At 38.5% G+C, this 14,601-nt stretch overlaps 1 protein-coding gene across 3 annotated transcripts; it reads left to right on the forward strand.

Annotated features, from left to right (window-relative positions):
* The first annotated feature begins 908 nt into the window (after positions 1-908).
* Positions 909-14,532, forward strand: LOC146514649 (AN1-type zinc finger protein 5-like). Of its 3 annotated transcripts, none has more exons than XM_085167101.1 (6): positions 909-1,103; positions 5,452-5,633; positions 5,736-5,886; positions 6,899-7,002; positions 7,432-7,560; positions 11,141-14,532. In XM_085167101.1, exons 2-6 carry the CDS (start codon positions 5,477-5,479, stop codon positions 11,287-11,289), a joined length of 690 nt encoding a protein of 229 aa, XP_085023227.1. In that variant the 5' UTR covers positions 909-1,103; positions 5,452-5,476; the 3' UTR covers positions 11,290-14,532. The 3 variants fall into 3 exon arrangements, with proteins under 3 accessions (XP_085023227.1, XP_085023225.1, XP_085023228.1); XM_085167099.1 differs by having other exon boundaries at positions 912-1,103; positions 5,447-5,633; XM_085167102.1 differs by lacking the exon at positions 909-1,103 and adding an exon at positions 2,946-5,319 and having other exon boundaries at positions 5,447-5,633.
* Positions 14,533-14,601: the final 69 nt, after the last annotated feature.

Below are 14,601 nucleotides of genomic sequence, written 5' to 3' on the forward strand. Positions count from 1 at the left end.
ACTCACAGAAAGTGACTTCCCAGAGATTACTGCAATTAGTGTTGAATTCTGAGCTGTTGCCAATGAACAACATTCTTACATGCAGCTGTGGTCAGAAGTTCACATGCGCTCATTATGGTCATGAATGTTATGGTAGGTTGCGTCTGTGTTCATGGGAGGGACAGTGGTTACCGCCTCTGGTTGAACGAACGTGCAGCAAGTAGCAACCTGTTCCAAAGGATTTCATCAGCAGGCCAGTACTTAAGGTGGTGGCTAAGGTTCATTGCTGGGTTGTTGATCTCTGCTGTTAGTAAGGCCCTCCCTTGCTAGTGTAGTGTGGTGATCTTGCGTGAATTTAAATCTAAAATAAATTCAAACTTGTGAACCCAGTTATTAATTTTTAAACAAAAAGAGTTACATTGTAAAATTTAAAAAGTTCAAATAAGTCATTAAAAGCACAAAATTACCATGACATTCATGTTCATAATTTGTGTATTTAAACTTCTGACAAAAATTGCTACATGTTCCTCGGTGTGTGAGGGTGTCATCAGTGTACCGGATCTGTCTGTATGTATGTTAGGAAGAGTCCAAAGTGGTCTTTTTAATGTTGGTCAAGACCAGTCTTCTCCCTTGGAAACACTACAGCATCACCTGTGGAACTCAATGTAGATGTGTCATGTTTTGTACTGTTTTGTGTTTGTCTGCTCTCATTACTTTTAGTGCCGTGTTGATGTTTTGAAATCTGTTTTTCTACAAAGATGTTTGTTTATGTGGGGTAAAGGTATGTTTGTAGAAACCAGGACTGCTGTCCTGAAATCTTTAGTGGCTCTTCGCCAACAACCATGCCCTCCAATCAGAGGATCACAATTTCCATGACGTGTACCGGAAGGCAGAGAGGACGCAAACGTAACACGTAAAACTAAACAGATGCCACTACCTCTCCTAGACTGAGGACGTCAGCGGGAGCAACTAACATAACATAACATCACTCCCAGACGGAGAGAGGACCGAAAAGAAACGGGCACAAGCGACGATTAAACCTAGACGGCCCTAGTTAGTCAGCTCCAAGAGAAATCCAGGTGTTTTTGTTAGCCGACAAAACAGCGTTTCTCTGGCACGAAAAGGTAAGATAACACCGAGTAGTTAAACCGCAGTCTGCTGGTTAGTTAGTTACTTAGTAGTTCTTTCGGGAAGTGTCTCAGTCTAGGACTAATTGTAGCTACAAACAGTTTAAAAAGCACATTTTCCAAAACGAGTAACGTCGGCGTTGGTGTAAAATTGGCTTACTTAATTAGTGAGGATTAAAGAGTGACTGGCTGCTTAACACGTGTCCTTAAAAAGTTTTCCAAGGGTAAGACTACATGTTAAATAGGTTTAAGAGGCTATATAGATGCTAAACTTGGCATTAACCTTAGAGCTATTTAAAAACCGATCTTTCTCCTTTCTAAAAATCTCCTTTTTTCAACTTAAATCTATCGGCAGCTCGCAGTAGCATCTGAATTTCCCTAGGTTGTCTAATTAGCAGTTATGTTTTAACACTTATTTTTAGTGTGTATTTTGTCCCCTTGTTTCTCTTATTTAAGAGTCGTTGAGACTTCTGTTTATAAAATTTGTGGTAACTCTAAACAAACAACAAAAGAGCGAACAAAGCAAACTAGTCACGCTAAACTTGCTAGCTGCGGGTAGCCTTTAGCATGCTAACGGGGAGATCAGAAGAGTCATACTTAGCAAGGAGCATGTTGTCTCGTATTTCTAAGTAACCCTTTAAATCACAGCTTTACCTTGAAAAAATACCCACAGTGTTACCAAACACCATGAGGAATAATTATTTGTTAAATGTTTGGTTTTAAAATGGGGGTTAAAACACAAACGGCGTGCATTAGCTTGCTAGCATGACTCAGTGGATTTGTAGAAGTAAAACGGTTGTGTGGCCCTGTTTGTGTGCTGTGAAGTAGTTGAAGATGAAGGATATTTCATCACTTGACTGAGCCCTTTGGGGATATATAAATGCGCGTTTAGCTCTGGGATTAAGGCAGAAGTATGGCTGAGGAGTGACTCGCCTTTTGTCTGGGTGATAAACGTGCTCCAGCTGCTCTTTGTGTTATCCACAGGTGTTGTTATGAATTTTTATGGTTACCCCTTTGTTTAAATTCCTCCACCTGCATGTTCCAGCAAAGTGTGTGTGGGCTGTTCTTATGTTTAAGGAGAAACCTTGTCTCTGACGTGGATACAAATTTTAGCCAGGGTTCCAGCTCTGGTTGCAGCACTCCTGAGGTTGTCTATAAATAGATGTGTTCACAGCCTTGGTGTATTGAGGTAACTCGTGAGTGTGTCACATTGCACTCCTGTGACAGTGGAAAGCCCTCATGCACATGTCCATGTGAGCCTGGCTGGAAGCGGAGCTTCGCAGTCTGCAGTCACACTGCAATGAGCACAGGTGAAGCTGCACATTGCAGTGGTCGGTAACTATCCACAGTTTTGGGGAAGAGGAGAGACTAGTGTAACTCACCAGGATATGAACTTAGTGATGGGAATTCTTCCCCTTTTGCTTCCACTGTGTATAAACTGTAACTGTAGACAGTTGATTTCCCCCGAAGCAAGATCTTCACAACTTCCTATAAAAATCTTTGTCATCACAAGGCTGCTGCAGCTGTTTACTAGGCTAAACTTGCCTGGCAGGAAGCTGTTCTCAGCTTTGAGGAAGAGAACTTGCATTGTATTGTTATTATACAGTCTGTATTTTTTTTATGAGCATTTTAGTATTTTGTGAATTTAGATTTTTTTCTTGAATTCTCTGTAGTTTAGCATTTCATTCTTTTATTTAGCTATTCCCTTAAAGTATTATTTAATGTGTATCTAGAGTTTATTAAGGTGTAGCTTTATATTTGACGTTAGTTTAGTAAACCCGTAGTTACTTTCATTTAAAATTATGTGAGCTATATTATTTAAAAGTATTTTTCAGCATCTTATAAAGCATTTTTATTTGATTTAGCATTTCATTGTGTTTTACTTGGCACTTTCTTTTGCCTGCCCTTTCATCAATTTTTAACTGAGATCTCTTCTGATTAATTTTGAAGCAAGCTGCTTTCACTTTTGAGTAAGAAGAAGTTACCTAATCATTTTTATTGTGTATTCTCTTTTTTTGTGTGTTTTATCTAGCGTTTTTTAAAATTCACTTGGGTTTCATTTGGCTTTATTCATTTCTTTGAATTGGTTAAGGTTTCTGATTTAGTTATGCTTATATTTTTATTTTAAATTGATTCGTTTTACTGAATAATTTGGAAATGCTTTGTCACGAGCCAGTTGGTCAAGAAAACTTTGATAATGACCAATGTAGCAATCGTAGCTGCACATTTAACCTGTAAGAATGCAATGCTGCTGATGCCAGCAATGCTGATGTTGGCAACTTTTGGCAAATTCTTACAGTACCTGCATGGGGAGCTTAACCTTGCCAATTAGATTGGGCTCAGTTTGTACTGTTGAAGGATGTTCATACTTTCAGGGTGATTACTGTAATTGGACCTCAACCATCTGTAGAAAACATTGGTGTCCTGCATAAATTTTTTCAACTACATGTTTGTGTGGGCACACACAAATGTCATTTATTGCCACAGACATGATTCATTTGTCAGGAAGATGTGATTTTCTGACAGAGCGACCACTGAAACAGAAATCATTGTGTAGTCTGAGCACTGATTAAAGATGTTTTGTGTTTTTGTTGTTGTTGTTTTGTCCTTCTGCACTCTTTTCAAGCAAAGGTCAAGAAAGCTGTTTGGTTTACACACTAAATAAATAACTTCTCTAACCAAGACTGCTGACAGTGTGCCTCAACACTGTTATCTGGTTCGTGGCACTTGAGGCTCAGGTCATGTGATTACACCTCAGCAGTTTTATTATTAGAAAATAGTAAGGTGTCCCCTGAAGCTCCAGTGAAAGGGAAGTAAGTCAAGTTTTAATGGGCATTATTTTATTAGATTAAAATCTGAGTGAAGATTCCACGAGTAAATTTCACTAGGATGTCAAGGGGTTTTAGTACAAAAAAATATTCATAGTTGGGGTTTATATCACTATTTGTCATTATACATTTTCTTTGGGGTTTGATGTAATCTAAAGTTAATAATCACCGTCCAGATTAGTTAATGGTTATGCTGTGATTTAAGCTACAATGGTCAGTCAGAGGAAAACTAAAAGCAACAGAAGGTCTCAGTAGTCCTTCTCACTGCCACTCTGAAGCCTTGCTTCTCGCTCACACTTAAACATAGCAAAGACAGAGAAAGCTGTCCTTGTGAAGCAGTAGGATATCTCCCATGGGTTTTTATTCATTTTTATTTTTGGGGTATGAAAAGTGGCTAAAGTGCCAGAGGTAATGATGCGTAGGTGCTTAGGGAAAAATCTACATGTTGTAGTTGTGTACTGTCACTGGGGAAGTGAAAAATGTGGGCTTGTCTTTTTTTTTCATATGTTTGTGGTGGTCTTTAGTCATTTGTCTAAGCCCTTTTTAAGTGGAGTAAAGTCACAATCGAGAAAGACCTCTTCTTTTGCAGTGACGTGAAACTAAGATTAAAAACAATAAAAATTCCGCTGCAGTCACAGTTTGTACTTTTAATTTATTTTATTTTTTTGATTGATGTTCATTTGAGCTTCCTTCCTTGTGAACTCTGCTACCGCTCCCTTTCCTGTTTGAACCCACTTTGGAACAAACTAATATTTAGTTTCACATATTATTTTGTTTTGTAGTTTTTATTTTTTAGATTCTATATAGGTAAGTTGAAATTCCTGTTGCAGCACACATGACCTATAACAGAATAGCTAAAAAGTAAAATGACTCAAAATTTATTTCAAAATGTCAAATACACAAATTAGTTACTGACTTGGACGAGTAGAAAAAATAAGATGAAGGAACCTAATAAATAAAAATCCAAAATAAATGCCAATAGAACACCATGTAATAAGTGTCTTAATAAAGTAAAACATCAGCTGGACAAGCTAAGAATTTATTTCACATTAAAATAATGCAAATATCAGAGGATCCAGTGAGCAAACATCCACATATTATGCAGCCTTATAAATCACACGACTGGCTAACTTTTCAGGGAGAATACTAAACTGAAGTGAAACTCGTACAAAGTAAAGCAACAACCTCAATTATTGGCTGGAGAGGTTTTTAGTGATTAGCTGCTCTTTAAAATGTATGTCCCCAAAAGAATAACGAATAATTGCATTCATTACAAATAATGAGATATAAACATGTGAGGCTGATGGTGATAATGGGTTTCGTGACAGCTGATTTGGAACAGCTTCCAACTGAGTCAGTGATTTAATAAAAAGGCTACACATCAGGTACAGATGTGAATATAACTGCTTTAGGTACAGGACACGATCATTTCTTTCCTCTTCAGTAGTGTCTTTGTGCTATGTGACTCTGCTGCGGTAACGATGCCTTTTATTTTTGCATGTCTGTCTCCAGGTCAGCTCATCAGGTGGCAGAAATACCGCTATGGCCCAGGAGACCAATCAAAGCCCAGTTCCTATGCTCTGTGCCACTGGCTGTGGTTTTTATGGCAACCCCAGGACTAACGGCATGTGCTCCGTGTGCCACAAGGAGCACCTGTCACGACAGAACAATGGAGGAGTTGGTTCTTTGAGTGGAGTGGGTAAGACCTCAGGTTTTATTTTCTTCTCCTCGTCTGTGTGCAGCTGCTCTGCCTTCATCCCCGGTGTCTCACTGTGGCGTGCTGTGATTTATTTCTCCTCAGGCAGCAGCTCCACAGCTGAGGCTTCTGCCATCCAAAGGTTAGAGGCCACCCTGAATAATGCTGCGGCTGCTGCGGTTGCTGCTGCAGAGGTGGCAGCTGAGGCCGCCGCTGCCTCTGATGCTGCTGCTGCCGCTGCCACAGAGGCACTCAGGTGAGTGGACCCAGCAGGGTGCCTGTCAAACAGTGACAGGAAGTGGCATCTATGGCAGGAATGTAAAACATCAGCAACCATCAAGATTTGGTTTATATAGAGGTAAAAACTGGGATTTCCTTCAAGCCAATCACTAGTCTCTTACAGCTGTACAATAATTTTGTGACCATTGAGGACTATGTGTAGTTTCATCCATTCATGGTCTTCTGCTTATCTAACCTTGGAATGGCAGTGGCAGTAGGCTAAGCAGGGTATTCCCAGTTGTCCTTCTACTTAGCCCCATTTCTCCTGGGGGATCCTGAGATGAGAAGTATAATCATCTCAGAGGGTTGAGGGTCTGCCTCAGTGTCTTCTGCTTGGGCATGCCCTGAAAACCTCCAAAGGAAATCACGTAGAAGCAGCAGCTCTGCTCCAATTTGCTTCGATTTTCTGTTTCTTAGACTGAACCCAGCAACTTGTTTCAGCTGCTTGTATTTGCAGATTAAATTCCACTTACAATGCTTTTAAAATGGTCTTTGGAAATTTAAGTTGTGGAAACCTGCAGAAACTTTGTCCCTAAAACAATGGATCCTTTTGTAGCATTTTAACGTGTTACACACAACACGTTTGAGATGCTACGTATGATATATGGAACATAGGAATATTAAAGCAGACCTGTTCTGCTTATTTCCATATATGTATTTTTTGATTACTGTAGAGCAGCTTAGCAGGATTCACAATTCGAATTCACAAATACACCCACTGTCTGAAACGAGCAGTTTTAGATCCTCTCCTTTTAAGCAGACTTATCTGTGATTGGCTATTTCTCTGCCTGAAAAAAGATCATATCTGGGAATATCCATTTAAAGTGACATCATAGAGATTCAAAAGAAGAAAAAAACTTCTGTGTTTAGTGCAAGGATTACTCGTACATAGCATGAGCACCAATATAAACATGACAGAAAGTAAGAGCACAATAGGTCCACTTTAAATCTGTTTATTTATTTTTTTCCTTTTTTTTTATCCTTTGCAGTGGGATTTCACCTGCCATTTCTGTAACACAACAGATGACTGAGATGAGTCTCTCCTCTGAAGAGAAAGGAGCGTCAGGCAGTAAAGTGGAGCTCATAGAGCCAGGTGGGCACTAAAAATGGATCCGTTTTCTCCGTCCATCCATTCTCTTGAATCGGGGGTGGCTGGAGCCTAGAGCCTATCCCAGCTGTCATAAGGCGAGAGGCAGGGTACACCCTGAAGAGGTCGCCACCCTGTCAAAGGGCTAACACATAGACAGACAACCACTTTACTGAGTGCACATGTTCAGTCCTGAGGGTGGAAAAGTGTGACTAACAGATTTATGTTCTGCTTTTGCCCTTATTTTTTACCATGAAATGAGAAACGTGTCATTAGTATGAGGTTATTTAAGGTAGAAATGAAAGAAAATGTGCTTTTTCTTTTCTTTTCTTTTTTTTTTTTAAATGGAATATTTGTATTTTCACCACCCAGTTTACAAACCTTTATATGAATGCCTAGCTCTAGTTTAAGTAATCTTTTTCCTTCTTTTTCCAGTTGTGAGTCAGCCAGCCGTCTCAGCCTCGCATCCCTCCACTGCTGGCAGTGAAGACTCCAAATCCCACGAGCCCCCCAAACCCAAGAAGAATCGGTGCTTCATGTGTCGTAAAAAGGTTGGCCTTACAGGTAAGATGTCTCACAAAGAGATGGATGGATTTTTAAAGTCACTAGCAATTTTCCCTCTAATTTCTCATGTGTCTGAGCAAACACACAAACTCCCTGAGCGGTCCTTGGACCATTGTGAGTAATGGCAGACATGTGCACTGTGGTCACACCAGCATAGACTATGTGCACCTTGGCATATTCTACTTCCGGTGGAGAAACTCCTGTATAGCGCTTTGTTTCCGGTGTGATATTTGCTCCTTGTTTACTGTCGGTTTTCCAAAACAAGTCAACCAAATGGAATAATCAAGTGGCGATTTGCATTTCTCAAGATGTCTTGGGCATTTACCGAATATATCTGTAGATGATGTTCATCGTGTTGTCGATATATTTTCCAAAAGAGAGAAAGGATTCAAATTGTATATTTCTCAGTATTTGTATACAGTGGTCACTCGTTTACAGTGTTGGGTAAGTTACTTTGAAAAAGTAATTAAATATAGTTATAGTTAGTAACTGAGTTACAAGATTCTAAAAGTAATTAATTACCTCAAAAGTAACTATTAGTTACTGTTTTTAATATTTTTATTTATTTTTTTAACCCTCTGGGGTCCAGGGTATAATTGGCCATTCTTCACTACTTTTGATTACCCTCTACATTTCACCTTTAAAAACTTTTCACTTTGCCTTGTTTTTCTATCATTCTTTTCAGCACAACCTCATGTGTCTGAATTTAGTTATGTTTTCATTTTGACATACTGTATTAACACAATTGATCTAAAATCAGACACAAAAAACATAAAATCAGAGTAGAAAAAGTTATATTTTCTACAACCACAAACATGTTTACTGAATCATACTTCATAACTTGAAATGCAAATATAAATTGTCAATTTTAAAATCATATGGACAAGTTTTGCAAACAGTTATTTGCAGTCATTTACCTTTTACCCTTTTTTTTTTTTTTTTTTTATAACCATTTCAAACTATTTATATAACAACCAGCTGTTCTGCATTCAATAAGATGCCACAAATTATTTGCGCCAATCCAAAAAAATCATTTCTGTCCCTTATAAAGGAGAACATCACAGCCTGATACCTGCAGGTCTGACAGCAGCAGGTGTATCACTCCTGTTTGTTACCTGGAGACAGCAGTCGCCTTATTGTTCTGACACACAACACAAAACTATCCACAACACTATACACATACAAAACGTCTTCCCCCTCTTCCTAAACAACCAAATGTCATGTTGCCATATCATTTTTTTTTTATTGGTCAATATGGTGCATTTTTCCACCAACACGAAAGGGCAGGGTTTTGTTCTTTTTGTTTGTTTTTTCTTCGTCATAAGCAGAGTGTGCTTGCTGCGCTGTCTTTAGACAGTAAACGTTACAAAACTATTGAGGAAAAAACACCACATATATATTGTTTATCTTGACTCTGGTTTTACGTGGCCTATCAACACAATTTAAAAAAACTATATCACCTTGTTGCTTTGTCATCTTGAAGTGGTCGTGTGATTGGCTTACCACGACTACTATATTTCTTCCTCAGTCAAACAGCAGCACTCATGCGATTGTTTTGCCCCCTAGCTCCAGGTGTTGTGTTAGAAAGTGATCGTCTGCAAGAAAGTGATTGCCGTCCGCGGGAGTGCGCGGAGATGCTTAAAGCTGTAGCGCACTGATTACTTACAGCTACTTCCATGCAACTGGCATAAGGTGCGGTAAACTGAACACAGCTTCAACCATCTGTTTGTTGAAAAATAGTAACGTGACCACACCACATTTTCTTTTTAGTAACGGTAAGGGCGTTGTAACGATAGAAATAGTAATTAGTTAGATTACTTGTAACGCCGTTATTCCCATCACTGCTCGTTTATCACAGGTGTTATGTTCTGAAAATAACCAGCGTTAAACGAGGTTAAACAATGAAATGCCGCGTTGCCATGTCATTTTTTTGATTGGTTGACATGGTACATTTTTCAACTAATGGGAAAGGCTGGGGTCTTTTTGCTTTTGTTTTTTCTTTACTCACAGGTAGAGTGCTTTCGAGCGCTTTCCTTAGAAAACGCAGTTTTTACCATTTCTTCCCGCAGTAAATATAAACAACGACAGGATTCGGTGGAAAAAACATAATAAAAAAACATAGTGAATTATAACTCTGGTTTTGCCAAAAACGGGTATATAGTTTGAAGTAGGGCTGTTCGATATAACGATATATATCGGATGACGATGTATAACGTAAAAACATCTATCGTTTCATTTTACACTCTTTTGTTTTGTGGTGTCGCAAAATAAACTGTTTACGGCAATAGTTTTTCATTGTTTTGATGGTCACTGTAGTGGCTATATTCATTTCTTAAAGTTCTCTCTCTTATATTTAACCACACTATGGACGGACAAGCGACTATTTTTATGCGTTGTCATTAGCAACAACGACGGTAAAACCATCGCGTGTCCGCTTGTTTATTTTCCACAAACCTTTCACAATAAAGCTCAAGATCCTGTTGAGACTTTTCAAAATAAACTGAATCACGTGAAAGAGTGTTTACAGATGAGAGGCAAAAAGGAGTTGTCAGGTGCTAAAAAAATAAACCTTAGATTCAAACGTTAGAACAGGCTTTTCCCTGCACCACGCTGTGTAATAAATACTCACAAAGAAAACAGCTGTTACAACGTATGTCTAAAATTGTTTCATGCATCGGTTAAAACACGACTCCAGATACACCACGCCCAGCTGAAAACACTTCACGCAAGTCGAGTTGCCTGAGATTCACAGAATTTACAGAAAATGTTAAATTTTTGTGATTTATATTGTTATTGGGACGATAGATGTCTTATATCGGGATATGAGATTTTGGTCATATCGCACAGCCCTAGTTTGAAGTCCACACTTTTTCCGTCAATTTTTCCGTCTGTCCTGCTCACATCTCCAGTGGTTGTACACGTTGTCATTAGCGTGTCTTCACTCCACATTGGCCACACCACTTTCCTAGCTAAAACACTGGTGGCGGCACATAAGGACACTGTCATAACCTGTCAACGACTTTATTTAGCTGCGTATATACAAATGTGAATCACATTATTGGCTGGAGCAGCCAGTCACCTGTCACTTACTGACTCGCACTGCAAAACGGCACAGAATGAATTTACACATTTATTTTAATTTCAATTCAGGTTGGATTTTTTTTTTTTTTTTTTTTTTTTTTTTTTTTTTTTTTTGTGCGCACGCGCAGCTTAGAGGGAACTTGGTCACCAGATGTACCAAGACACCAGTTGATGAAGACAATGAAGAAATAGGAGGCTGCAACAAAGAAAATCCAAATCAAGCATCTCAGGATGCATCTTAGTCTCAGGACTAATCAGGATTATTTTTGAACAGTAAGCCATGTAAAACAATGGAAGTTGAGTCCAAGAATAAAAACATGGAGATGGAAATGAGCAGAACAGGTTGACTTTAAGATTTGTGTTTTGTATGGAAAAGTCCAGGTTTAAAAGAAAAAAGTGTAAAATCAAAAAACTGAAACGCAGTGGTGTGTTCTGGTATCATTTTTTCCCCCCCTGCCTCGTCCTCTAAGACCTTTCCTTTCCTTTTCTGCTTTTTCAGGTTTTGACTGTCGCTGTGGAAATCTGTTTTGCGGAATTCACCGTTACTCCGATAAGCACAACTGTCCATACGACTATAAAGCTGAAGCTGCCGCAAAGATCCGCAAGGAGAACCCCGTTGTAGTTGCTGAAAAGATCCAGAGAATATGAAACTGTGAGTTTGACTTTGAAGCCTGGAAGTGATCACCTTTCAGACAATGGACTATAGCCCGACTTTTCCTCCCAAAGGACTTTTTTTTTCTCTTTTGTTACACATCAGGGTGTTTGGGGGCCCCCTGTGCATGGATGTTCACATGTTTTCAGCTTCTTGTTTGTGTGTGAGTTAAACACTTTAACAGGGTTTTATTGAACTAAAGAAATGTTGGGACTGAAGTGAGGTGGTTTTGTGTCACAGTAACCGGCTGATGTTGGAGAAAAATGTGATTGCCCTTTAGAGGGAAGGGGGGAGGGAAAAAAACCCTTCCTTGCCGGTTTTTTGTGATCCTGCTGAAATCGCTTTAACTTCGCGTGGAATGGGGCTGTGATAGCCTTGGACTCTGGGACTTCTCAGCTGTGCTTGCTCTCTGCTGGCTTGAGTAGCAAAATGGATATCTTGCTTTTCCGTTTGCAGCCGTCGCTCTTTGAAGTCAGTGTTTAACCCTCCCGTCTTGCCAGAGTTTGGTAAGTTTTTATCTTCTTGGACTTTGTTTCTCTCTGGCTCATATTCTTTCCCAGAAACCTAAGGTAGTTGGACCGTTTTCTCTCCCATTCTGTTTTTTTTTTTTTTTTTTTTTTTTTTTTTTTTTTTTTTTTTAAATATATATATTTTTTGCTTTGGATGTCTGGTTAGTGTGTCATACGCTAAAAGATTTGGGAGGGTTTAGCTCCTTCAATAATCATCTTACTTCACTATTGAATGTTTTCTTCAGGTTTTTAATGTGAGTTGAATTGACAGTGTTGGGAGTGTTGAATGAGGTAGTGATTTAGTGAAGTTAGTTATCAATAATTTACGATTTCAGTTGATTTTTGGTCCGGCTGCTTAATCATCTTGGTTTTGACCCCTTTTCCGTCATGCAAGTTTGTACAAACCTCTTTATTTATACACTGTCGTGTGCTTAATCTTCTAATAATACAGAATAAATTGTACGATTGTAAATAAATTATGTTCACCACTAAACGGTAAGAAGGTCACGACTCGTCATTTTGTTCTTGTCTTTCATACTTTAGCTTAAAGTCAGGATTAGGGTTAATAAGCCCCCAAACAAGACTTGCCTGTTAACATTAGGCCAGCATAATAAGAAAAATTCAGACTGTCCATACACAAGGATCACTAGGTAACTAACGTGAAATGTACAAAAAATTAGTACAATTAGATCAAATTTGTCAAAGTGACCTGCATCAAGAAGCTTTGGAGTAATATTAGAGACTGAGAGGTTGACATAACTGTGTCTGCATACTGTAAGGCAGGCATGCCAGACTCCTGGCTCAGACTCAGATTGATCTTGTGGGCTGGAGCATTGAAGGTCGTCTTTCTCTAAGGGAAGCTAAGTTTAAGTACAAATTTAATCCCTGAGATATCTTGATATAGATGCAGTTTAAGTAAATCTTAATTTTTCCACATCATGAAGAAATGTTGCTGTAGTAAATGGAAAATCTTTCAGAATGTCTGTGCAGGAGCTTAAATTGTAAGAAATGTGTCAAATTACAGGAAAAAATCCTGGTAGCACATCTAGCTTCTCCAGATGGTCCATAAAGTAAGTAAATTTTATGTTCTCTTTCACATTTTCTAAAGACATCCCATGGGTTGGATAGGAGTCTTTCCTGTGCCAATTCTGGACCTGGGCCTGTTACTTGATACCACCCATCATAATCATCATCATCATCACATAAATTACAAAAAAAGATACTTAGTTTTCTATTCAGGTTTTATTATCTTGAGAAGAAGGTGACTCGACTTCTTTAAGACTACAGTGACTGGCATGAGAAAACTACAGACATTACTTAAAAACAAACTTTCATAAATACTATTAAAGCTACACTGCTCATAGTCCTGCTTTTGTGGCTGTTTGTGAAGGTATTTACCTACTTGGAGTCAGGATTATAGGTATACAACCTATATAGATGAAAATCCCTCCGGTGGGTTCCTCTGGGAAATTCAGTATATATACATACCTTGCTTGATATAGCTCAACATGAAAGCAGAGGAAAAGTGAGATGAAAACATATAAGGCACAGACAGCACATACACTCACTTATCCTTAATCACACTAGGGAAAATGATGTTTGGAGACTGGGTGGAAAAATGGTCTGCATCAACTTGCTGTCAGTTGCCGTCTTCAAGGCAACTTTGGTACCATTAAACGGCAATAAGATACTGCAACCTGTTTAAATGAATGGGGTGAAGGTGGCTTGAGATTTGTTTTGGATAAAATGATAAAAGGCTGCCAGAAAACCCAACCCATCTCATAAATTGCCACAATATTATAAAAGGGAAAAGTTTTGTGCATCCTGAGAAAGAAAGTACTGGAGAAATAATCCCAGAATAAGTTCCGTGGTGATGAGAAACTCCTTCACAACAACAAGCCAAGTTAACAATATTGATACCCTGACCTCTTCAGGTATCGATATCCAAATCTACCATAAAGACAAGACTGCATGAAAGTAAATACAGAGGGTTCACTGCAAGGTGCAAGCTATTCATAAGTCTCAAGAATAGAAAGGGTTGATTGGACTTTGCTAAAAGAAGAAGAAAAATATTTCTAAAACAGCCATCGTAGTTCTGGAAAAACATTCTTTGGACAGATCGTCTGCCAGAACGACATTCTTAAATGGCCACCTCAGTCACCTGATCTTAACCCAGTTGAGCATGCATTTCACAATGAAACCTTAGAAAATTAAGATTCAACTTTGTCATTACACATGTATGAGTAAATGTTTTTGCATAATAAATACACAAAAACGTAGCACTTTTTAACAGTATTTTCATGAGTTTTAGTCCCCTACCCCCATTAAAGACCTCACCTTTGATCATTACAACAAAGTCACTGAGTGATAGATAATTAAACAACAGAAAAGTTCCCGTTTTCTGTTTTTCAGTTTTGTTTTGTTTTAACAAAAAAGTAAAATAAAAATGTATAACTCTGAAGTAACAAAAACCTTCCATTTTATAATTACAGGACAGTCTGGACAATGAGCTGCCAATTTTACACATTTCTTACATTTTAAGCTCAAAGGTTTTGTTCTTTACAGTGAGACTTTTGGGATACTTGCTCTACTGTGACTGAGCCATTGATAGTCCACAGACTGGTTGTTTGTGGCACTGACCCCCTGGTGACAGTAATGAGCTACAGCATGCTGTTCAAAGGACCAATGTTTGAAACTGTACAGGCATGTCAATAAAGAAAATGAATATTTCTTTTTTTTATATGTGTGGATTTTTTTTTTTTTTTTTTTTTTTTTTTTTTTTGATTGGTGTATTTATCA

This window comes from Neolamprologus multifasciatus, chromosome 7 (genome assembly GCF_963576455.1).
Source record: "Neolamprologus multifasciatus chromosome 7, fNeoMul1.2, whole genome shotgun sequence".
Lineage (NCBI taxonomy): Eukaryota > Metazoa > Chordata > Actinopteri > Cichliformes > Cichlidae > Neolamprologus > Neolamprologus multifasciatus.